The 25,673-nt window shown below is 40.5% G+C and overlaps 1 protein-coding gene across 1 annotated transcript in view; it reads left to right on the forward strand.

The window, feature by feature from the left end:
• LOC128737820 (signal transducer and activator of transcription A) overlaps nt 1-17,392 on the forward strand; it is a 109,935-nt gene extending 92,543 nt beyond the window's left edge. The window contains exons 2-3 of the mRNA XM_053832556.1: nt 7,266-7,426; nt 17,333-17,392. Of these exons, the coding sequence (XP_053688531.1) occupies nt 7,266-7,426; nt 17,333-17,392 (221 nt within the window). The remainder of the gene's footprint in view (nt 1-7,265; nt 7,427-17,332) is intronic.
• The last annotated feature ends 8,281 nt before the right edge of the window (nt 17,393-25,673 follow it).

The raw sequence follows: 25,673 nt of genomic DNA on the forward strand, positions 1-25,673 counted from the left end.
ACAGAAATTTTCATTTAAAATTCTCCTCTAATCATCCCATAACTTCGCAACGTTTATTCAAAATAAATTCAATTTTACACTAAACACAGTGTCGCTTAAGATTGCCTGATCGTTCCATCCCAGATCCGAGGGTATGCTAGTAGATTCGAGTAAAATTTCCTGATGTATTCAGAAATAACGGAAATTGTCCCTTCCTCCTGCTAGACCACACATTTCTCAAGAACAAACGGCTTCTTATTAATTTGTTTTCCTACGGTTTCAAATCTGCTGAGGAAAAGACTCCCAGTGGTTTTCCTTTTAGATCGGAAAGTGCGTAGGAACTGGATCCCTTCTTCGCGGTGACAACACACGGAACGTATTGAGGACCCAATTTTGCGTTAAAAGCTTTGCCGGCTGCTGATTGACCGAACGTCCGCTTGAATACTCGCTGGCCAATGTTAAATGATGGTGAGTATCTTTTATGTCGTAAATCGTACTGTTTTTTCGTTTTCTCGTGGCACTTACGCAAGTTTTCCCCTACCAGCTCGAAGATTTTCTTCCCAACTCCTCTCAGTTTTTGCATTCGCTCTTCTTCGGTGAATTCATGTTCTTCTTCTAAATCGTGTTCCGTTCCTCGGGTTACTATTTCGTGCCCAAAAACTATGCGATGTGGAGTAAACTTCGTAGAAGCGTGGACTGTGTTGTTGATGACAAACTCGATCTCAGAGATCTTAGTGTCCCACAGTCTCTGATCTTGCCGAACGTACGTGCGGATCATCGCATTTATTGTTCGGTTCAAGCGTTCGGCAGGGTTGGCTTGGCTGTGATGCCGCGCATTCGCCCAGTGCCGAATTTCATATTTCCTTAAGAAATCTTGAAACTCCTTCGACAAGAAGGTTGTAGCATTATCCGAGATAAGAATTTGAGGAACACCCAACATTCGCAACCATTTCTCTTCCAGAATCTTACATAGATTAGCAGCAGATATCTTCTTCACCGGAACAAGCATGCAGTACTTAGAAAAAATGTCTAAAATGACCAATAAGTGAGCATAACCATGCTTGCTGCGGGGAAGAGACTGTATATAATCTATGCAGATAATCTGGAAGGGTTTGGTTGTAATTCGTTGCTGACCCATTTCTGGGACAGTTGGTTTAGTCGAATGCTTATTTATTTTGCAGGATTCGCATTCTTTTATATGCTTCTTCAGGTCCGCACTCATTCGAGGCCAATAAAACCTCCGCTTGAGTTTTTCGATGCATTTCTCGAACCCAATATGCAAGTTATCGTCATGTACTTGTTTCATGACTGTCAACCGAGCTGATTCCGGAACACATTCCTTCCACTCAAACCTATAGTCCATGACATCGGAACGGGTTGATACGAATTTATAGAGCTTTCCATCCTCGATCCTAAAATCCATATACTTTTCTGGATCCTCCTCAACTGCTCTATATAATTGTCTGTACCACTTATCCTCATCTCCGACATCTAGTGCTTCGATGGATCTAGAAAGAGTGTCCGGAACTATATTCTCTTTCCCTTTCCGGTGTTTAACCTCCATGTCGTACTGCTGTAGGATGATACTCCAGCGACTTAATCGAGACGACGATTTCCATTTGGCCTTCATTATAAAGGTAAGAGCTGACGAGTCAGTTATTAAAGTAAATCTCGTTCCCTCTATATAGCCGCGGAATTTTTCAATGCATCTAAGTGCAGCCAGTCCCTCTTTCTCGGCCGCATGGTAGTTTAATTCAGCCCCTTTTAGCTTTTCCGAGTGGTATGCAATCACACGTTCTTCGCCGTCTTGAACCTGGGTTAAGATTCCGGCGAGAGCAGTGTCACTGGCGTCTGTCTGAACACAGAACGGTAGGCTAAAGTCAGGATTTACCATTACAGGAGCAGAAATCAACTTTTCCTTGATGGTTTTAAATGCCTCTTCTGCTGCCTCTGTCCATCGTACTCGTTTGGGTTTATTTTTCAGTAGGTCAGTGAGCGGTGCGGTAAGCTCACTAAACTTCTCGATGAACCTACGGTAGTAATTGACCATACCGAGGAATCTTCTAAGTGATCTTACTGAATTGGGAGCCTCAAATCCCAAAATCGCTCGAACACGATCTGGATTAGGCCGCAATCCCTCCCGAGATAAAATATAGCCGAGATACGGTAATTCAGGGCAACAGAAGTTCGATTTATCTATATTAATATACAGATTAGCCTGTTCTAAACGTTCTGTCAGATCCTTCAACCTGTCCAGGTGTTCTTCGAATGTATTACTAGCGACTACTATGTCATCTAGATAAACAAATATGAAGGGTTCTAAGACGCCATAGCCCAGAACTTTATCCATAAGTTTGCTTAAGGTAGCTGGGCTGTTTATCAAACCAAACGGAAGACGCGTAAACTGAAATAGGCCCTTGCCGGGAATAGAAAAAGCTGTGTATTTCCTAGATTCTCGATTGAGCGGCACCTGTAGGAAAGCTTGAGACAGGTCGATTGTAGAGAGATACTTAAAGTGGCTTAGATGACTCAAAATCCTATTTTGATGAGGTAAAGGGTAAGCATCTCTTTTGGTTCGCTCGTTCAATTTTCTAGCATCCAGACATAGCCGTACTTGGTCACTGTCTCTCTTTTTGACAGGTACTACAGGCAATGCCCAGTCGGAATCCGATGGCTCTATGACACCATCTCGCAGCATATTATCAACTGACTGGTGTATTTTCCGTTGTATTTCCGGACTCCATGGATACGGATTTTTGCGAATCGGTTCTGCCTCTTGAAATTCCCTTTTAATTTCAATCTTATGCTCCATCAGTCTAGTTTTTCCAAACTGTCCTGGTTTCGCAACCAAAAATCTTTGCTTTACCTCCTCCAACTGTCTTTTCTGCGCACTGTTCAGCTCGTCTACAATTTCCTGCTCTTGTTCCTCCTCTGCAATCGCTTCGATGTATCCGCTTACCATTGGCCTAATTCCAAACTTCTGCCAAAAATCATATCCTAAAATGCATCTTCGACTTAGATTCGGTGCAACTAAAACCGACAGAATTTTAGTTTGCCCGTTAAATGAAATGGGGATATCTACGCAACCTTGCACTTCTAAACTTCGTCCAGCTGCTGTTCTCAGGTTGATTGGTGTGGGTTTTAATTCAAGGTCCAGCTTCTTAATTAGAGTTTTGCCTCCAATTCCGATAACTGTCCTTGCTGCGCCACTGTCGAGTAAACCTACGATAGGGATTCCCATCATTTCCACCTTTGCAAAGGGTCTAGAATCGCCATTAAGGTTTATCAGTACAGTAGCAATCTCTGCGTCACTGGAACGTGTGGGTTTTGAAAGTATATTTGGTGGGTTGTCTGTTACGTTTCTGTGAGGTCTTGTAGCATTACGTTTAGGACTGTCTCGCCTCACTGAACAGTCTTGTGAACGTTTTTTGATTGACAAAATGGGCAATCGTCAGTTGGAAAACCTGGGAAACCACAATGTTCACAAAACATGTTCCTCTGTTTTGTGCAGTCCCTGAAACTGTGCCCTTGTTCGTGACAGTTAAAGCACACACCTTTCCGTACTGGTACGTAAGCTCTAACTATGCGATACAATGCACTTGTTCCACTAGAACCTGCCACTGGACTTTTAGATCGTTGAACATTGCCTTGAAATGGTCTCGTTTTCTCCAACTTCCGTTCATCATCCAACCTTTTATGCTCATTGTTTTGCTGATTTGTCCTTCCTGTACTTGGCCGATAGTTTTTGTAAAACTCTGGCTTGTAGCTGACTTTTCGATTTTGCTCTCCTCCCTGCTGCCCTCGATTTGGAAACTGTGCTCTGTTTCCAGTGTACGATTGGCGCTGATACTGAACCTCATCAATTTGCGCTGATCTTGGAGGAAATCTATTTTCTTTTCGCTGATACAAGTGCCAGTTAATCGAATCGAATCGCTTACCAAACTCCTTCATTTTAGGTATGGTGGCGATGTTAGCAGCAAGCATGGCGATTCGACAATCATCACGTGTATTCCGGAAAAGAACATCAAATTTTCGCTTTTCATCCCAGGGACACGACAAGCTGCGGAAGATCCGGACCATATCCAGGTAATAGTCCTGAAACTTCTCTCTGGCACCCTGTTTACGGTTATTCGCTCGTTGTTCATAGAAGTAATCTATGTCCACTGGTAAGAATTCGTTCTTTAGCTCCTGTACCAAATTTTGCCAATTTCCCAGCTCATCCTCTCCATTCACTTCCATGAACCAGGATCTAGCCTTGTGTGTGAACAAATGGTGTGCACACTGGAATAATTCCGCTTCAGAAAACCCTTCTGAGCGCCGGTTGAATTCTACCTCTTTCAAGAATTCGTTTAACCTCCTCCCATTATCCATACCGTCGTACCGAACCGACCATTTGTGTACTGGTAGACGGTCATTATTCCTTGGCGTAGTGCGAGCCTGTTCACTCGCTTTTCTGGTGTCTGGTTTTTCTGAGCTTCTTATTGAGCTATTCCTCTCCTTGACCCATTCCAAGAAATCTAATGGGCTTGACTTTGGATTCTCTACAGTTTTCCTATCCTTCGCTCCAATCTGGGTGCTATTCATGGATTTAGGTTGCACTTCCGCTACTGGCCCTCTATCTTGTTTTGCTTCTAACACCTGAATGCGCTGCAATAGTTGATTTACAACTGTCAGCAGGTCTTTATTTTCCGCAATTAACTTTTCCTTCTCTCTATCCGAGTTTTCCTTACTCTGAATATCCACTGCAACTACCTGCCTATCAGCAATTCCGTTTCTCTCACCGACTTCCGTTTCCCCTTCATCGGAATTTTCAGCTTCAGGTTCTTGAACTATAATTTCTTCTTCCTCTTCATTATTTCGGTCTACATTTCCTACTTCTTCTTCTCTTTCTTCCTCTTCTCTTTCTTCCTCTATTCTTTCTGCTTCACTAACTGTACCACTACGCATCTGATTCAAACTTTCGTTTATTAATGCTAGCTCTGCTGCTCTTACTGCAGGCAGATGAGAAGTGACTGAGAAGTACACACTCAACAATCTTAAACAGTTTCCTGCTTTCACGGCTAAATTATTTAAATCTTCCTCATCCCTGACGTGGGGTTTCAACCTTTCCATTCTAAAAAACACATGAATTAATCTGGTCTTGAACTTTTGCTCTGGTGCTTTACTAACTCGTTTCTTCTCTAATTCATTTTTTATTTCATTCAAGATTTCGTTACATATTTTTAATTCACTTTCTACCGATTCTGCGACAAATTCATACACGACGTCTAATTGCTCTTTTTCTTCTTTCAGACGATTACGCAACACTCTTTCCAACTGAGTACGCGATGCGACAACATTCAATCCGCGAATTCGCAGTTCGTACTCCAACTCATCTACCATTAAATGAGTCAGGTTCATCGCCTGATACTGTGCGAGTAAAATTGATATTTCCATTGCGACGAGTGGGATTTGATTATTGGAAGGTAAAAATTAGAAAAACAAACTAAAATGCGATACACCTATCAAACACGAATTAAAATTATTTAGTTTACCGTCCGAATATTTGTACTCAAAAAGCAATGCTTCAATAAATTCTGGTTTCTGTTTTGTGTATTATTCCCAGTATCCGAAAATGAAATTGTTTCAGCAGTATTGTTTTAATTTTCAGGTTGTTATGGTAAGTTCCAAGCTTCTTGTGACTTGATAGTAAAATTTGCTTTATCTGTGTTGGGTTATACTTTTCCGCGTTGGCAAACGAACATGGACCCCTGGAATTTTTTTCTGAAAAGCTTTTTTGTATTAACAGCGATAGATTTTTTTAGTAAAAGAGGTTAATCGTGATCAAGAATTTTGGATGTTTTCCCAGAGACTTCTGCAGACAGGTAACTGGTCTTCAAGTGTGTTATCTTTCGAGACAATAATCGCGACTCTAAATTTACGTTGGGCGCCAAAGTGTGACTGACGGGGTCGTAACTACCCAGCATTTACGAGACCCCCTAAATCAAGCCTCAGGGACGGCAAACGTTCGCGACTTACTGTCAAGAAAACACTTGAAACCTTCTGCTCAAACTATTCCCGTTTATTCACAACTCCCTTCGATAACTCCTACCTTTTGGCTTCGGGGGATCACTTCCGGTTTCGATGCTGGCCGGGATCCAATTGCGGTCAGGTCGGCGACGTTGGAACGGGGTTCGACGGCTAACCTCCGGCGTTCCGACTGCGGGCTCACTCAGGGCTTCTGTCAAGCGCGATGGCGACGACGCGACGTTACTGCGATGGCGTCGATGGCGGGGACGCTCTCTCAGCTTCGGGGTTGACGATCGTGGTGGCAGCGGCGGACGTGAGGACCAAACTCGGTACAACCCAGGTCTCGTTCCGAGTCACGTTGGTAACGTCAGTTAATCGGGGTAAATACAGGGTAAGCACAGGGTAAGCACAGGGTAAGTACAGGGGTCCTGTTGTTTGCTTTGTTATACGCTTCTTTCCTTTCCTCCTTTGAGTATTTCTGTCTTTCACTTCTGTCTTCGTTTAGAACCTTTTGATCTTATTTCGTCTTTCAGTTTCACTGCTATAGTTAGCTTTTAACGGTTTGGTTTCAGACAAGGTAATGGCTTCAATTCGCTTTTGTCCAACGACCTATGACCTTTCTTCGCGTCAAGAACCCTACTCTCTCTCTCTCTCTCTGGCTGATCGTTTTCCTGACATACTCCATCCACGCTAGCTCGACTCTATTTTCCGCCCCCTGGTGGTGGGTGGGTGGAAACCGTTGACGCGTGGCTGCGTACGCCGCCGGGGAAAGCTGTTTGCAATACAGTATTTCAACTATTTTCTTGACCATTTATTCTGTGACATTTGTTAAACATTTTACACGCGCGACAGTCTCCTAAATCTTGGGCGGAGACTAGGCCGACGGTTACACCATCATCAATTGAAACGGCGAAAATTAACATCGCGAGTGTAGGCAGCTTTTTCCATCACATCATCATCAGCTTGAATTCGACGAAAAACAGTTCAAAAGGATTTGCCGTTCTTCAGTTTTGTTTTAGTTAAGATTTGCTCCGGGTGATTCGAACGAAACGAAACGAAATCGAATTGCTTGGATATCGATTACACTTCGATGGTTGCTTCTTGCTCTGGCAAGTCTGCCAGGAGAAAACAATCATTCGTTTTTTTTTCGTCATTTCGGCTGCCGACGATTTCACGCTTCATTTCGAAACCGAGCAACAGCAAATTGCTCCGTATCAGAAATTGCCGTCAATTAAACATCTCTTTCTTCTCTGTTTCTGGTTCTTTTTTTCTTTTAGAATGTCCACCCGCGATGGACGGGATGGAACGGTTTGCCTGTCCTACGCCGGACCGGCAAGGTCGCTATCGGTGTATAGACGATCACGTGCTCTGCGACGGTTTCATCGATTGCCCGGAGGGCGAAGACGAAGACCGGCAAGCGTGTATGTTCTACAAAACGGTGAGTATTGACGGATTTAAGGAAAACAATTAAATTCAAACATGTCCAAGAGAATTAAAGAATTAAAGTTCTAAACTGTGCGATAACGCGCAATAGCAAAAACAGAATACCAGAGGTTTGCCGCAGTAAAATCTCATCAAAATATTCCTAATGGTGTAGTAGAATTGAATAAAATTTTCTTCTTCCTTTCTCGCTGATTAATTTGGCAAAAGCAAAGCCATGGGTATAAACGTCCTGTTGAGAACTTGACCCTTCTTTATCGACAGACTTCGCAGCCGGCTCTTAGAATACAGGAATTTAGAGTTCTACCAAAATAATCGAAATTTGGAATTATTCGTTATTTTCATTTTCAAGAAAATTTAACTACAGGGAATGGTTTTGCTGCGCATCCAATGTTGCATTACAGTGCTTTAACTCTTCATAAGGTCGTGACAATCAGGAATTAACTTGTTTGAATTAACTTAACTTTGAATCTTGCCCAAAATGTTGCGCAAAATGTTGGTGGAAATATTGTTGCCACTGGCTTACAGGATCACTTGTAACAAACTGATCCAGTTTTACCATTTAATTCTCCAACTATACGAAGTATTCGTTAACAATTTAGCTATTTTGCTTAAATTATTTTGCCACTGCCCGTCTCGCGCAAAGGGTTGATCTAAACCTAAAATTTAAAATAAATTTAAAAATTTATTTTGAAATTATTTGCTGCATTCAATGAAATTTCATCAAATGTGGTAACATTGATAATCATTTTTAAAGACTGAACTGGTTTTCAGTTCAAATTACAGTTCGTCTACAATCATGGGTTACAAACAATTATGGGCCATTAAAGCTTTATCTGCCGATGAATGCCCAAATATTATACTAATTAATTGATTTTTATTGTTACTCATAAGTAACATTAATAATTTGCTCAATCGTTACTTGGTATTTAAACAAAAATTAGCAGCTAAAGCTAAAATGTTCCACAATTGTGTGTGATCCATGATTATGTGGACTGACTATACTAAACTGATCAATTAATAAAATATAATTCAATCAGTGTTACGGTACGCAATTAGCAACCTTTTTTTGTGAGAATTGATTCAATTTCACCGAATTTTTGTCGAATAAGTAGAAAAATACGACACCTTTAGTTACATTTATCTCACCTAATATCTCACTTGTATGACAGGGATTTGGAAACTGATTCGCATAGTAGGGTTGGTAATCCATAACACTGGTATGTGTCGTTTAAATAAAATTTGAAGATGTTTGCAATTTGATACAAACTGGTAACTGGTAACATAATCTGCAAAATTGACAGTTGTTTTTTCTTGAAAATAACAGAGAAATATGGAAATAGTATTTAGTACTAAAGAAAAGTTTAATTTTCAACATTAAAGTCCAAATTTCTTAAAATTATAATGAAGAAAAGATCGAAAGTTTTCTTTTAGGCAAATAAATTACTTGTCAACAGGTCATTTGTACAAAAAAGATAGGTTATTAAGATTTAATCTTTTTATATATATTTTTTAATATGTGTTAACTATAAAATGGACGTTTTGGCTTATGCCTTTTCCTGCTTGATCTTCTAGTTTTACTTTAAACAAATATATTATATTAACAATATAGTTCACTTCGCAAAATCTCATATATATCCGAATAGACGCAAAAGTAACACCCTCTTGCGGACAAAAAGCTGACTAAAAGCCCTTTGTACTAAAAATTTTTAAGCGTGCAACCAATGATAAGTAAAACGTGCGGTAGATTCAATGTGCTATCTCTATCGCTGTGACATCATATTACTAGATTGTAACATTAGATATAAAAATTAATTGTGGATAGAAGAAACAGCAAGAAAAATCAATAAAACCTTTAACTACAATTGCAAAAATAATGTAGTAACATAGCAAAACTGAAAATCGAAATATTTCAAAATTAGTTTACCTTTTGATGGAATAAATTCGAAAAAAAGGAAACACTCGAAGGACCTTCTTTTGAACTGGAACATCCAGAAATTGCATAGTACATGCGACCATTTAGCTATTGATCAATAGTAAAGCTAACAGGATTAGTTTGTTGTAAGACAAATTGGCAGAAGTTTAGATTTGAGTAATCCAAACTAATGGTTAAATCGTAGTAATGTTCTTATTTCAAACCGTCTGAGTAAATATTCATCTTATTCGCGACTACGTAGGTAAGCTACTGCAACTAGTAAATGTTTAGTCTTCAAAACAAGCAATGACAGGAAATTATCAAAGAGTTCTTACAGATTTTTGACAATAATTCTTTATTAACTCAGATACCTGGATAGAATTAACAAAAGGGCGAATATTATAGGTATAAACAAAACTGATGAGAGTTATTTTTTGCTGGACCAGCATAGAAAAATCAACTCTCACCCGGTTTGTTTACGCTTGCGACATTTACTCTTTTGTTGATTCTGTCTTCATATGGGCAATTCGACGAGTTTAAAGGGATGAAGGAGCTTCGTAGTCGCGAATTGAAGATAGAACCAACAAAACGGCGTATGTCGCAAGCGCGAACAAACCAATCGATAGCTGATTTTCTTATGCTGGTCCATCAAAAAATGACTTACCCGTTTTGCTTAATTTGCACATTCGCCCTTTTATTGATTCTATCTAGAATTGCTAAACTCTATACACTCTTATATGATTCTACCTGTAAATAGGTCGGATTTAGTTAAAGATAGAGTGAAACTACTCAAAATGCCCTTAAAGTGTACTAACTCAGATTTTGAGTAGTTTTCCAATCAAAAAATTGGTAGTAAAAACTTAAAAGTGCGTTATTTATCATAGAGAATAATTCAATTATCGGTAGCAAGCAGCCAAAATTGGGTGAAATTTTTATCCAAAGTTTGAGTTTGCACACTTTAAGGGCATTTTAAGTAGTTTCAACCTAGCTTTAACTAAATCCGACCTACTAACAGGTAGAATCATTTAAGAATGTACAACAAGTTGAGTTTTTTCCGATAGACGTGTCGAATTTACGGTGTACATTGGTAATTTCTTATGCCGCAATGGCGCTAGTAATCGTGTCTTCAGGATTATATAAGAGTGAACAATATCGCAAGCCACTCGGAAAGGTCCATGTATTTATTTTTCGTTCTCCGAACCACAATGCATTCGGAAGAAACGAGCTATTTAAGCTTTTTATTAATTTCAACTTCAAATGCGCGCACCCTGGAAGAAACTGGGCCCGCAAAATGTTTTGTTACTTTTTGAAATGTTTTTGTTACTTTATTCCACCATTGCATTGACCATCCATTAGAAATTATCTAACCAAAGCTGTGTTTACTTTGCATGGGTTGACCGGAAGTCAGCGCTGAAGCGTGCGGTTGGCCTCCGCGAAGGGCGCTAGCTCTTGTGGGCGCTAAAAAGGGTTTGTATTCAGTAATGCATTAGCAATAATATATCTCATTACAAAATTGGATTGATTTTAGCAATTTTTCATGCCACATTATTAGTTGATTTGCATGCAACAGCCTTGGCGAAAACAGTCAAACAACTGCGCTTGATTCTTTGTTCGTACTGCCGGCTCCACCCTGTAACGAAGAAGTTGGACATGGTGAAGTACTTCGTCTCGCTGAATAGAACCAATCTGGCATTTACAACATCCTCCCTGCGAGAAAGCCGAACATTGGACTTGAACGGAAGCCTGGTTCAAGACGCCCAACAGTACTGCGCGACCGTAATGTGCAGCAGAAGCTAAAAATAAAGACTGAGAGCAAGATGGTCTCATCGTTCCGCACCTTAGGCCGGGAGGTCTGAGTAACGGGTAAACGGTGAAGAAGTACTTGGCCAAAAATGTCATTTTTATGCAGATTCACCAGTCGAAGCTGACTGTGTCTGAGTACCAGGCAATCACCCAGAGAAAGGCTAAAGGTGTTGGAGAAAAAAAAATTTCGGCGAAGCACGATGTATGACGAAAACTACTTAACGCTGGTTGGCAATGACTGGCAGAGGACCGAGTACTTTACGTCCCCCACCAAGAAGGCAAATGATGACGTCAAGTATATCTTCCACCCTAAGTTCCCGAAGAAGATCCCAAGTTGGCTCAAGTTGGTTGAGAAAAAATATATTGACTGATAACAGAACCCCATAGCCTGCACACAGACACGAACGATAACGACCAACAATGTATAAGCTTATCGAAGCCTGGTGATCCAAAGCACCTTCCCATGCAAAGATACTCACTAATCCACCTAAAGATCACCTGATAAACGTACAATGAACCACACTGGCCACGTTCTTACAGAAAACCGATTCTTCTCTAGCATCATGAACAATCATTTCCCTACCTAGCGTATACCAGACACGCCAAAGCCATCCTCTTCAGCTAAGCACTTTTTAGCTAGATAACCAGCAATCTGCCGAGAAATACGCGAATACTGGATGAGGTACTATACCTTCTTCCGAAGAGTTAGGTGCTTCAAATCTCGAAGACGGTATGGGTAGAATATGCTTAGCCTAAGTAAAATCCCGGAGAATATAAAATGATTGGTTTTATGAGGAATGCCAACAAGCGGTGGAGAGAAAGGAAATTGCTTGGAAAAATTATCTGGGTGTTGCCAGTATCGACGAGCTAGGAACTAGTTGACCTCGATCGTGAGGAGTAAAAAGCGCCTAAAGAACTACTGAACCAATCTCGTAAAGGCTACGCAATGAAACCTGATATGTGTAGGGACGAGTGAGGGAATCTAATCACAAACAAACGCAAGGTGATCGACAGACGCAAGCAGTTCTTCGATAAACGGCTCAATTATCTCAATGGCGAAGTTGCCGAGAAACGCTTGCAACGGCTCTACACTGGGTAATTTGAAGATCAAGTTTTGTAAAGAGGCGAAGCTACCGGGGGAATAGATTGAAGGAGTGGTTTGCGTCGGGTCGAGGATGAAGCCTTGCGGAACTTCCGACGTAATGTTCACTGGCTAACGCCCCTTATACCCGTATTTCCAACAGCGTAAAAACTGCCTCGTCTTGGCCTCTGTTTGGACGACTTCGCAACTCACTCGACTACTGTCCGAATATCATCCACTGAGAACTTATCTTTCCGGGACCTGAACTGCATGTTCGGCTGACCGTTTTCACCTTCCGTCTATCAGCTTGGCTCTGACTCTGTCGCGGTCCAACGTATACTATTTTTGTTAATGGTGGAGGAGCGTTTGGTAGGAACAATAATAGACTGGACAAAACTGTGAAACTTCGATATGGGACCAAAAAATAGTTTACGTTGGACCGCGATAGAGTCAGAGACAAGTAAAACAGAAAAAACGCACTGAACGTCAGGTCGGCACCAGACTGCTCAGCTCGTACCACAATACTGTCGATAATGGTCTATCTTCTCAGTGGTAGAAGCAGAAAGAGCAATCATACAAAATAATCACCGTCGGCGGGTGGAGCGTACGTGTGTGCGTATGAATGGTTAGACTGGAATGATCACCTAGTTTCAATCTTGAGACCATTTAATATAGGGTGCCGTGTGCTGGTAGTTTAACTGTCAAAACACTTGGGCGCAAACCGAAAAAGTGTGGGTTGGAGTTCCACTCAGCAATTGAATTTCGCAATATATTTTTGGCCCCATATCGAAGTTTCATGCAGTCTACCATTCCTCCAACCAAACGCTCCTCCACGTTTAAAAAAATAGTCTGTTCAGGATAATCCTCACCAGGAATTTTCTGCATGTATCCAGCAGACATATTGGCTTCCATGATGCGGGATCCGCCGCAGGCTTTTCTGGCCTCGGCAACAGCACTAGTTTCTAAATATTCCATTGGTCCGGGAAACTGCCACCTTCTAGGCTTGTTATGCTGCCTTCAGAGCCACGCAGCCATGTTAGGAATGTGTTTGTGTTCACGTGTGTGTGTGGGGGGGGGGAGCGTTTGATTTTTGATACTTTTGTGCCTTTTTCAGTACATTTATTTGATTCTTTTCTTTATTATTGCGAAATTTTGTATTATTATATAACTGTATTGTATCAGTTTGCGCCTTTACACTATAAATTTTTATTTCTTTTTTGTTATTTTTGTATTATATTGTATGTCTCTTGTGGGTCATTTTTGTTATCTATACCTATAAAGAAGGATTTCTGTCTGTCTGTCTGTCTGTCTGTCTGTCCGTATGTTCCTTATAGAATCGAAAACTACTGAACCAATCGGCATTAAAATATGCATGTAGAGGTTTTTTGGGGCCAGGAAAGGTTTTAGTGATGGTTAAAAACCCCTCCCCCCACTAAGAGGGGGGGCTCCCATACAAATAAAACACAACTTTCTGCATAACTCGAGAACTAATCAAGCAAACAGAACAAAATTTGGCATGTGGGTGTTTTCGGTGACAAGAATTTATTCTATGGTAAATTGAGACCCCTCCCCTCTTTATAAGGGGAATTATAACTCCTCTCCTCTTTAAAAGGGGGGGCTTCCATACAAATTTCCTCATAACTCGAGAACTAATCAAGCAAATGGAACCAAATTTGGCATGTGAAGGTTTTCGAGGGCAAGAATATTTTCTATAGTAAATTAGGACCCCTCCCCACTTTAAGAGGGGGGGCTCCTGTACCAAAGAAACACAATTTTCCTCATAACTCGAGAAGTAATGTAGCAAATGGAACCAAATTTGGCAAGTGGGTGTTTTTGGAGACAAAATTTTTTTCTATGATGAATTGGGACCCCTCCCCACTTTAAGAAGGGGGGCTCCTATATAAATGAAATGCAAATTTCCTCATAACTCGAGAATTAATCAAGCAAATGGAACCAAATTTGGCATGTGAAAGTTTTCTAGGGCATGAATATTTTCAATGGTGAATTAGATCCCCTCCCCACTATAAGAGGGGGGGCTCCTATACAAACGAAATACAAATTTCTTCATAACTCGAGAACTAATCAAGCAAATGGAACCAAATTTGACACATGGGTGTTTTTGGAGACAAAAATTTTTTCTATGATGAACTGGGACCCCTCTTTAGGAGGGGGAGCTCCTATACAAATGAAATACAAATTTCCTCATAACTCGAGGGCTAATCAAGCAAATGAAACCAAATTTGCATGTGAAAGTTTTCGAGGGCAAGAATATTTTCTATGGTGAATTAGGACCCCTCCCAACTTTAAGAGGGGGGGCTCCTATACAAACGAAATACAAATTTCTTCATAACTCGAGAACTAATCAAGCAAATGGAACCAAATTTGGCACATGGGTGTTTTTGGAGACAAAAATTTTTTCTATGATGAATTGGGACCCCTACCCACTTTAGGAGGGGGCTCCTATACAAATGAAAAACAAATTTCCTCATAACTCGAGAACTAATCAAGCAAATGGAACCAAATTTGACATGTAAGTGGTTTTGGACGCAAGATTTTTGCTATGGTGAATTGAGACCCCTCTCTTCTTTAGAAAGCGAGTCCCCTTTAAGAGGGTGGGCTTCCTCACAAATGAAATGCGAATTTCCTCTTATCTCGAGAACTAATCAATCAAATGGAACCAAGTTTGGCATGTGGGAGTTTTAGATGGCCGAAATTTTTTCTATGGTGAATTACGACCCCTTCCCCTTTTGAGAGGGGAGCTCCCATACAAATGAAATTCAAATTTCCTTATAACTTGAGAACTAATCAAGCAAATGGAACCAAATTTGGCATGTGGGAGATTTTGGAGTCTTGAATTTATTTTACGATAGTTAGAGACCTCTCACCCCTGTGGTAGGGGGATATAGACTCTCATACAAATAAAACAGAAATTTTTGCGAAACTCAAAAACTAATCGAACTCGAGAAATTCGAGACTCTTCCATAAAACATTAGTCAATACAAGATCACAAAAACTATCTATAGTAACACTAGATCATTCAGGACGAGACGGTCGCGAGTGTTGCCGGTGACCCGCCGTCGGAAGCGCCGCCCACTGGGGGGCTAGCAAAACTCGAGATTGTGACAAAGATCATCCGAGATTCATGATTTATGTACAACACAGGTTAATTTGTGGCAATACGAAGTTTGTCGGGTCAGCTAGTATTTATATAAATTTGGTGCCAGTTTTATGTCATTTTGGTATCATTGTTATATTGCTTTCGTACCATTTTTATGCTATTTTGTCTGATGTTTCTTCCAAACATCCTAATAGAATCCGTAACAGTTTGCTTTTTAAATTCATTTTCTTTTTCCATGTCTATTATGATATCGCCTGAGTGTTCGCTGTATAATCTGCACCGTATTTCTTTTTGCTATAATCGTTGTTGAGTGAGCGATATGCTTATATTAATTTTATACAAGCTTGTGAGTATTGGGTTATACTATTCCTTCAAAATTTACTCTACTTGTTCTTCACCGGTGAACACGTGGGCGTACTGACGGTGAGGACAGTACAACCTCATATTGTAGTCGCCCCTGGTGATGACTCATTGTGTTCCTCTGACCAGTTCGCTTAACTATAAAAGTGGTGTTTGCACCGTCAAGATCCGGTTCATCTGGGTGTTATAGATTTCAGCAAAAAGGAAAAATAATGTGCGGCTTTATAAGTAACCCATGTTAAGGTTACTTCACATCGAATCGCCTGATACTAAGATACGAACGCACGACCACTCGCTTGGAGTTTAGTGACGTAAAAGGTGTGTAAAATTTCTGATTAATTAATGCGAAATTCATGCAACGTTGTTGAATGAGTTACAAGTGTTCAAAACGTGACCATTTTTCTTACATCTATGCCTATTTTGATATTACACCCATACTTTCCTATAAGAACTAAACGTAGTTTTAAACGTAATTCTTAGTCAAAATTAATTATTTTCGCAAGTTACTTAGTGCTTCGGAAGATCACTTCGAAGATGGAAATAGGTCACGAATGGAAAGATTTTGGAAACACATTCACCGTTTATTAGGCGCCTCCATTCTGTGCATTGAACAACAACCATGCGTCCCTATTCTGGTTGGAAGCTATGCAGGCGCCTGATACTTTTATATTTTTTTTTTTGCTTAGAATTTCGTTTCGTGAATTTTTAATCACTAAAAGATACCGAGTTGGCTACTGAAAAAAAATATTTTCAAAATTCTCCACGAGCTGATTCCAATGATTCTCTAGAGTTTCTTTTCTGTGTGGAAAATTTTGTAAAAAACTTTTCCCAGATAGTATTTTTTGTTTAATTGCTGGGACAATTTTATTCAACATGGTAATATTTACAAAAAAATTTGGTCCTGTCAAATGATAAAACACTCCTTTGTCTCGGACAGCACCGGTGCCAATCAGTCACACCGCTATTTTGCATTCGAATGACTGCTTCTCTGACCATTCCTCAGGCCTTGACGGTAGTTGGAAACAAAATATTCGGTCAAGAGGACCGTTTGCCTTCGATGTCATAATCGGATTAAAAATATTATCACCATCGTTATAAGAGTGCTGTGGCAAATGATTTTACGTTTTTATTGCATGACTTTTGTTTACTATTGGACGACCGACGACGACGACACGGTACGCTCTGTTCTTACTTTCTGCGTTGGTGGAGCGTGACTAGGGAATATTTTCATAGCACAATTATACGGACGATGGAAATGGTCTGTTTTTTGAAATTTTAGGTCTTTGATTGTTTATAGAAAAAAAACTGTAGAATGTCAACCGTCATAGTCGCCAATAGATTCTCGAGGATTACTCACATGAGAATCTTATTCTTCATTTGTGAGACATAACGCAGAAAATACTGAAAATTTCTAATAGTCGGTAAAGAAACTGTTTTTAATGAGACCAAATGAGATTCTCCTAAAGCAAACTTTACGAACACTCCGAAAAGCCCGAGGCTACATAAAATTAATCGATCCGAATGAATGTTAATTAAAAACTGAAACTGTTTCACCCCAGCAAAACACTTGTTTGCGCTTTTGCTTACTTTCTCACCGTTTCGTTTTCTGTTTCGATTTTCATTGCAGACGAAAGCACATCTGGACGTGCTAGCCGACGCCTTACTGAGATGGGCACGAGGGCGCTAAGAGGTGTACAAAGCGAGCATTGACAAACAACTCCCACAACTCAAACGAGCCACACAGAAGAGACACAGACAAACAAACCAACCAACTATAGAGACAAAGCACTATTTTTAAGAAGAAAAAAAAACAACAACTCAATTGAACGTAGGGAAAAGCTGCGAAGTTGATTGAGTTATCCGGACGCACGCAAAAAAAACTCTGGATGGAAAGCTGTACATAGAGATCAAACAAATTCACATAGATAACAAAGTATATATATTTATTAAGGACATTCTACGCGTATCTGGTGGCAGCAGCGGAAGTCGAGCAATGGAAAACAAGACCGAGACAAGGACTGTAATTAAGAAAATTTGACAGAGTGAGTAACGAACACAAAACCCCGAAGTAAGCAAACAAAGATAAACAACTAATGCCAGCCGAAGCTGTCAACTAGTGGCAGATAAGCGATAAGTGCTAAAAAAAGAAAACCCCTAGGAGAGATAAAAGAGAGAACAAACCACGAACTGTGCTTCACACACAAACACGCAACGCCACGTGCGCAGGCGATAAAAGACAACTAAAAGTGTAAAAAGAAACTGTAAGTACATAGATGTGTATCAAAAGACAGCCAAGTACGAGTATACTTCTTATTTATTTCGAACAAGTTATCAGTCACATGGATACCTAAATAAAAAACCTAAGCTGAACGTGAGCGAGATTAAATGCTAAATGCACTCGCCAGGCGACGAAACACGAAACGACAAAATAACGGTATTTTCCCAATTTACTCGGCATAAGAAAAAACATTTTGTTCCGATCGTGAGTAATGAGTGTTCATGCGTGCCCCGGGGCTGGCAGCATTCTGTCGCCCCAGGATTCCACTGGTTTGTTTTGTTTTCAGACAAGCGAACTTTTACTATATACCAACAACTGTGGTAGTAACTTGTAAACAAGCAGAAAATATTAACATCCAGAATCAAGTTCAAGTTAATGGAATTAAGTCAAAGACAAAAAAAATCTTGCAGAAAACTATTCTCATGGACAAGGCAGCTATATTGTATAGATAAGTCACAATTTTAACAAATCAAATGAATCCAACCTTAGTAAACTAAATGAGGTAACAAACAAAATTTCACAACCTTTAAGCGATAAGGATACACTTCACAAGCCAGAGAAAAACATTCCAACACAAAAAAACCAACGCTCTTCATACACACACACTCTCTTACATACAGACACAATCGCATACATCACATACAACTTAGGAAACAGCAGGCAAACCCGTACTCAAGCTAGAAGAATATAACCAACAACATCACTCTCACATGCACACAAACGAAAGAAGATCTTGTGTAACATAGAAGACAACACACTCTGATTGAAACTAGCAAAACCCAGTTTTGAGAAGTTAAGGGTTAGTACCACTTGCCAAAACACCGAACGCAGAGTGTTGAAGCGAGGTATTGAACAAAAAACAGAAAAAAATGCAGAAACTGTAACAAGTCCGCGAAGATCTTATTTGAGTCAAAGTTTTAGTTACAATGCAGTTACGAAGCATTCTGTTCCAGCGAGAGATAGGTCATTTTTGTAAATAGACATACAAAGCAGACTAACAAAGCATTAGGATTACTACTAATCTACTCTACTACTACTACTACTACTACTACTACTACTACTACTACCACTACTACTACCTATCAGAGAGACCTAGAGCACGCACCCTAAATAAACAGACATATTCGCTAACGTTAGACGCGTCGTGACAGATAAACGATAAGAAAAACACGAAATCTCTATGCTTTGACATCTTCTTGTTTGTTCTGGGGCCACATCAAAGAGGTGGCCACAACCGTTAACGTTGTTATGATTTTTTGTACTTACGTTAGATGATAGTGTTGCCACATGGGCGCAAGGTAAAAATTGGTTCAGTTTCTCGATCACTCATTTGCTTGGATGTGGTTACGAGAAACAAAAATATCGTGTGATGCCAACCCTCGCTGGATGCAACCTCGTTGAAATGTTGTTTACAAACTTCTCCTAAATACCTAAAAGGAGATACAACTCTGTTAGGATCGTGCGAACGTGACAAAAGTGACTGATTAAATCAATGGTTAATGTTACTAGAATGCTACAAAGAAAAATCGAAAGCTGTTGACGTCTGTCAAACAGGATAAAAATAATAATAGAGATGCGAAAATATTTTTTTAATTGTTTAATTTTGATGTTTCAAGAATGGCAGGTAGATCTGTACAGGTAACAAAAAAATAATAAAAGTGCGCAAACTAGCAAGAACCGACAGGCAAAAAACACACAAACACATACACACAAAATAATACAATCAACTGTAAAAAATGATTTTTAAGGACAAAACATTGGTTGTGGATAACAGTTCGGCTGAGTTTATTTTTCCCCATCTAGAAAAGGTGAACCAACAGAACAAACACACTCATACTTACACAATTCAAACGAGCACACAAACTAACAATTAAAAAGTCAATATTTAAATTGAATCTAACAAAACAAAAGCAACACGAAATATATAAATGTCTATTTGCACAATATAACTTTACTGGGAGAGAAAAACAGGAGAACAAAATCAAACAGTTACACAGATGAAACGCAAGCAGCGATGCGGTAATGTAGCACAACAAAATGCGTAAGCCAGAACAGAAGCAACAAAATTCACAGCCAAAACAACAAAATGAAAAACAGAACAGAAAAAAAACACTTCAGCAGAACAATCTCTCTTTGATGTCAGTGTGTTGTTTCTCCCGTCCCCCTCCGAGCTGCTGTCGTTGCCGCCGAAACGCTCTACTCCGTTCGTACTGTCGCGAATACTTTGAATGCATGCAGTGAAAGATTAGAATAAAACAAAACAGTAAAAAAACGCAAAGAAAACAAAACAAAAATTCGAAGAAAAAAAAATGAGACAAAAAGCTTTTGTTTGGTGCCTAGCGCCGCCGTTTGAATACCCACCTCTAGGTTAATTTTTATCATCTTTTCAAAGTTAACAAGCGAATCGTGAATCGAGTGAGGCAGCAGATCAAACAAGCATAGGTTATAGGAGGACTCCCGCCCAAAACGGGGGCTGGAAAACCCTTAGGAAGACAGACAACAGAAAAATAGAACAGCAAAGCCCGCAGCGAACAAGCCAACAAACGAAAACAAAACAAAAGCAGAACAGAACCGGTAGCGTTAAGTGTTGTAGCCGTGTAGATGAATCCAGGTATCCTCTTTCGGGAACGGAACCGGATGTGACAGAGTTTTTCCGTCCCGTCCCCTGATCCCCTGTTCGCTCTTGTACTGTGTGTAGTAGGAGTTATTATTATAACATTAATAATACTACAGTCAAAATCATCCAAATCAATCAATCAAAATCAACCAAAACAACAAACAGTCGTACCCCGTTCATACCAAACAAAAAAAAGCATTCAATATGTCCAGCATTGCCATTCTATCGATGTGTGTCCGTGTCTATCGCCTCTCTGTCATTGCGGTTCTATTTTTGTCTTGTTTTTCTTTTCGTTCTGTGGAAATTTTGGTTTGATGTTTCGGTTTGTTTTCATAAAGATTGCTAAATTTTCATCATCAACATGGCTCAAAGAAGGAGTGGAGTAAGGAGCTACGTACAACCTCTTTTTCCTGTCTATCTCTACCTATTTCCTTTAGTGATTTTATATCATGTTTTGTCCTTTGATTCTATCGTCTATTGACAACTAACTGATATTATTTTACCGAAAATTAATATTTAATCGAATCGTCGAAGTTGCTTTTGCTAAAAAAGCGCTATCAACTTTTCAATGATAAGAATTGATTGGCTATTAATTATTTCTATTGACGATTTGTTTCAACATTATTTCATCCAACAAGTTGCGATTGGTGAAACTAGTTCTCGATAAGTTCGACAGTTGTTCCAGCTCTACCAACTTTGGTTCATTCATTTCAGATAATACCCAAACGACCAGAATACGAAACTAAACTGTTGGATCTTTTAGTTGAGTGCAGCAGGCGATAATATCAGTGCTTGTGGCTTGAGAAGCACGTTGTCCTCATAAATAGGAAGATTTGTGCCTTGTGTCGTTTCGATTTTCGATTTCAAATAAGATAAAGATAATCCTTTCTTTTAACTTATTTTAAAATTCCAATTAAACTCTGCCTATAATTGAAAACTGCTAGCCTGGAAAACGATACAATTCATACCAACTGAATAAGATTCTTTCAATTATATTCCACGGTAATAAACATCAGCACCTGTGTAGCAAAATTTCAATCAGAAATTTGTTCTTGTCATGTCGCCATCCACTCACTGCACTGATAGCACGATTTCATTCAAGTAGTTTGCTGAATCAAAGTTGGACACTACATTCAGTTGCAACTGGCGGTAAATCGCTGAAACTACGGTCCGTTTACTAGCTACCACTGTGGCTCTGAGGTTTTCGTTACGGACCGAAGACGACTTTTATATAACTTTCCCTTTCTGCCACTGCCATTGTATTTATTTGGGCTTAGCTGTGCAAAACTAATCAATTACTCACTTCATCAAAGGTTAAATATTTTTCGTAAATTAGGAGGAGAACAACGTATGTAAAACAGTTAAGTTGGGGGTTTAAAATCCTCCCCATAAGCTTTACTATATCTATTTTATCGACATTTGAACTGGAAAAGCGCGAGGTTCCCTCAGTTCTCAATTCTTTGAGGACATTCACAGATGCTTTACTTCCAAATACGCGACTGAAGTTTGTTTGCTGAGCATCTTAGTGGAATCGGAATGATAAAGAAATGATGAGACTTTTTCCGTCGTCGTCGTTTAGCAAGGAGTTAAGCAAGGGGGGTAGCCCGTGTTATTTCAAGCAGTCGCTTCCATTCAACTCGATCTTGAATCATTAGTCGCCAATCCACCAGGCGTTTTAGAAGGCACTCGATGCTTTCGATCTGGTCGAGTCATCTCATACGTTGGGTCCGTCCGGTGCTCGTGGAGTTCTTCAAAAGAGAGGTTTTTATCGCACTGTCATCATTCGGCATCTTTACGACATGTCCGGGCCACTTCCCGAATTTTGCCAGTTTTAAGGCTCGCGAACACAAAGCCTCGTAACGTATTGCTGCATAGCCGATTCACAAGGCGAATTCTATCGTTATTTCACCATGAGTAGTGAGTAGTTTGTACATTGTATACGCTTCTTGATCATTGCATTTCGTAAAGACCCGATTTATCGCATAGGCCTACTCATTCTAACGAATGTGCCGGCAAAAGCATCTCTTTCGGACTCTCGCTCTTATTTATTCATGCACTGTGACGAGTTTTTGCGAGTGTGTATTCGTTGGTCATTGCAGCCCGAGCAGCTGATACCGATCACTCGAGAGGAGTCGCAATCCCACGAGTTGTTTGCCTTGTGAATGGACTATGCAGAAAGACGTTACGAGGCTGTGCGTTCGCGAGTATGTGGGTAGCAAAATGTCTGCACACAGGAATGGCGGCTGTTTGTTGTACGTCTGCGGCAGTGGCGTAAACGTTGGGTACTATGCTTCTCATACTCGCTCGCGTAAGAGTACGTATCGTTTGCTTCTCGCTCGATTTGCAACATTGATTGTCATCGGCGATTCCAAATACACAAACTTATTTTGCAACTTTTAATTCGACGCCGTCAAAGGCGTACGTTTGTCTCCATCAAGCGCGTTCTTTTCATATACTTGGTTTTCAACGTATTTATTTTTGGACCAACTCAACTCAAGCGTAGATTGCTTCCGCCGTTCAAAAGTTCAAAAGTTTGTCGAAGTCCTTTGTGAATCCCAAGAGTTAGTTTCTCTTGCCGAAATCACGCTCTCGTTTCTAAGACCGTTGGTCGAATCATCCCCCGAAGACGACCTTGATACGGATTTGCTGGAAAGTACACAGTAGTTCAGAATCTAGGTGGTTATCTTTACTAGGAACCGCTACCGAGTTTTAGTGTACGAGATAACAAAGCAAAGCAAGACTAAGTAAAGCCTTTTCGAATTTGACGTTCTGTTTTCTATACGACAGGCCTCGCGGCTAGCTGTAAGAGGACAGGGCAATGGACTGACTTGGTAGATCAATGTCGTACCTCGAGTCCAACAGCGAGATGGTCAAAACAACACGTTTGTTTATTCACGCGCCTACTCCGGGTCAAACGCTGTCATGAGCCGCTCCTAAAATGAAGTGCAGACATTTACTAGGCTCAGGAAATGACATGGAGACAGACACTCAAGGCTGCGCATGCTCGTTCTGCACTAATGTTGCTCATATCCCCGCTGGTACCACTAATAGGGATTTTCCAATTTTCTCAGCTCTTCTTCTTCTTGTTCAATAGATTAGAGCCAGGGTGGCTCTTGCTGTATCAAGAAATCGTTTCCACTCCAATCAGTCCTTGACGATTAGCTCACCACTCGTAAATCAGCTTCAAGCTGATCAAACTATCTAGCACGGTAAGCCCCTCAATTCCCGGGACCGGTAAGGACCTCAAAGCGAACACATTTTGACGCATTATTGCAACGTAGCCGGTCCACCGTAATCTCTCAACATTCGCCAAATGAAAGAACTCCAAGAAGCTGTTACACCTCACGGTTTAGTGCCTGCGCCTCTCTCTCTGCTTTTCCTTTGTACTCTGCCAAAAATGTTCATAACACCGTTCGTTGTCCAAAAGCAAAGTTACAGTTTTAAGGCCGTAAAGAATTACCGATTTAATTGAAGTAATAGTAAAGGTCTGATTTCCAGTTTGAATGTGTTTTTAAATCTCCATGCTCGTGTTGTTGTCAACAATGACCAGAAATCCAAAATATATGAACATATCAACCACCTCTCTTCGCGTTCATCGAGTTAATGTCCGTAAGAACCTCTACTTCATTGGGTGATTCTTTGCTCAATTACTAACGTCGTCCCAAAGTTTTAAATGATAACATCAAGTCCTGGGAGTGTCCTACTCTTGCACAAAATTGTCCCCTTCGTTTACTTGCCCATTCAACCTTCAATAGCAATATATATTAAACAACATACTGGATATAGTCCAACCCCCTACTACAACCCTCGGAACTATTCGAACGGACCTAAGAGTATTCCCAACGCACCGCGTCAGTTTATCTGGAAATCCGTTCTCGTGTATTATCTTTCGTAGCTGACGACAATATGATATGCGGGCACTTCCCGACATTTTTGAAGGATTTGCTGGAGTGCGAGAATCTTATCCGCTGCATCGAGGGTCCCCGAAGCTCACCATAAATTATCTTATGGATTCTCTTGCTATAAATAATTGGGCATAAAAGACGTTACTATTACAGAACTTGTGCTTGTCGTAAATCTTTACTATCTCTGTCGTCCTTCAGGCGCATTTTGCACCCAAGAATCGTGGTCCATTCGTTCCTTGCCCATCGATGCTTGGCCAAATTCGCCCTCGTAGCAATGTTTAGATATGGGTTTTTCTAAGCATTATTTTTCTCCTCCAACACTCGCTGGCAACCCCCGTCAACCCAGTGATTTCGAGCTTTCCGGGTTTTTTCACTTGGCGCTGTCGTTGCGACCGGTCCGAGTAGTAGGTCGCGGTAGCTTGCGAGTTGTTTAATTCCTCAATGTCTGGCTGGCTGGCCCACCACAAGCTTAGAGATAGTCGGCTATAACAGTTAATAGTTGAGTGCGACGCGTTTTCGGTTCTGCCCGCCCCGAACCCTAAACTTGCAGGTTTCGGGTACATTTACTGGTACACGACTATCTCTACTCAAGCCCCATACAAAAGATCTAATTTTGCGCCACTTCTTTGCACATTTCGGCTGGTAACCCGTGTAATGCTATCGTTTAATGTTGCCTTTTAAGTCCTCAATCGTTGCTAGTTTAACTACGTAGATCAGAGACTTTTCATGAACTTATAAAAAGCTAGTCTAGAGGTTTCAAATCACACAATCTAGGTGGCTAAGTCACAGGACCAAAACAAGGGAATAATTTCACACCAAGCCTGCCTCACAACAGGCCCATTGTTTCGCATGCTGCGTGGTCTAGTAGTACCGTCTCGTTGAAACCACATATCGGTCAGATCCAATGCTAAAATTTGGAGCTAACAAAAGTCCGTAATCATCGACCGATAGCGACCTCGATTGACAGTAACAGTGCATTTTTGAAAAAATGCGGACCAATGATTCTACACCCAGAGGCCACTACAACCTGCTTGTAAACGGCTAACTTTTTGACGACGAATGCTCTCGCCCTCAAGGGAGCGAACCTCGGATGCCCGGACAATTTCTGCATCCAGGATCTTGATGTTAGAAGCGGGTGGGATCGGTTAGTTTTGCGGTGCAGGAATAC

This window comes from Sabethes cyaneus, chromosome 2 (assembly GCF_943734655.1).
Source record: "Sabethes cyaneus chromosome 2, idSabCyanKW18_F2, whole genome shotgun sequence".
Taxonomy (NCBI): Eukaryota; Metazoa; Arthropoda; class Insecta; order Diptera; family Culicidae; genus Sabethes; species Sabethes cyaneus.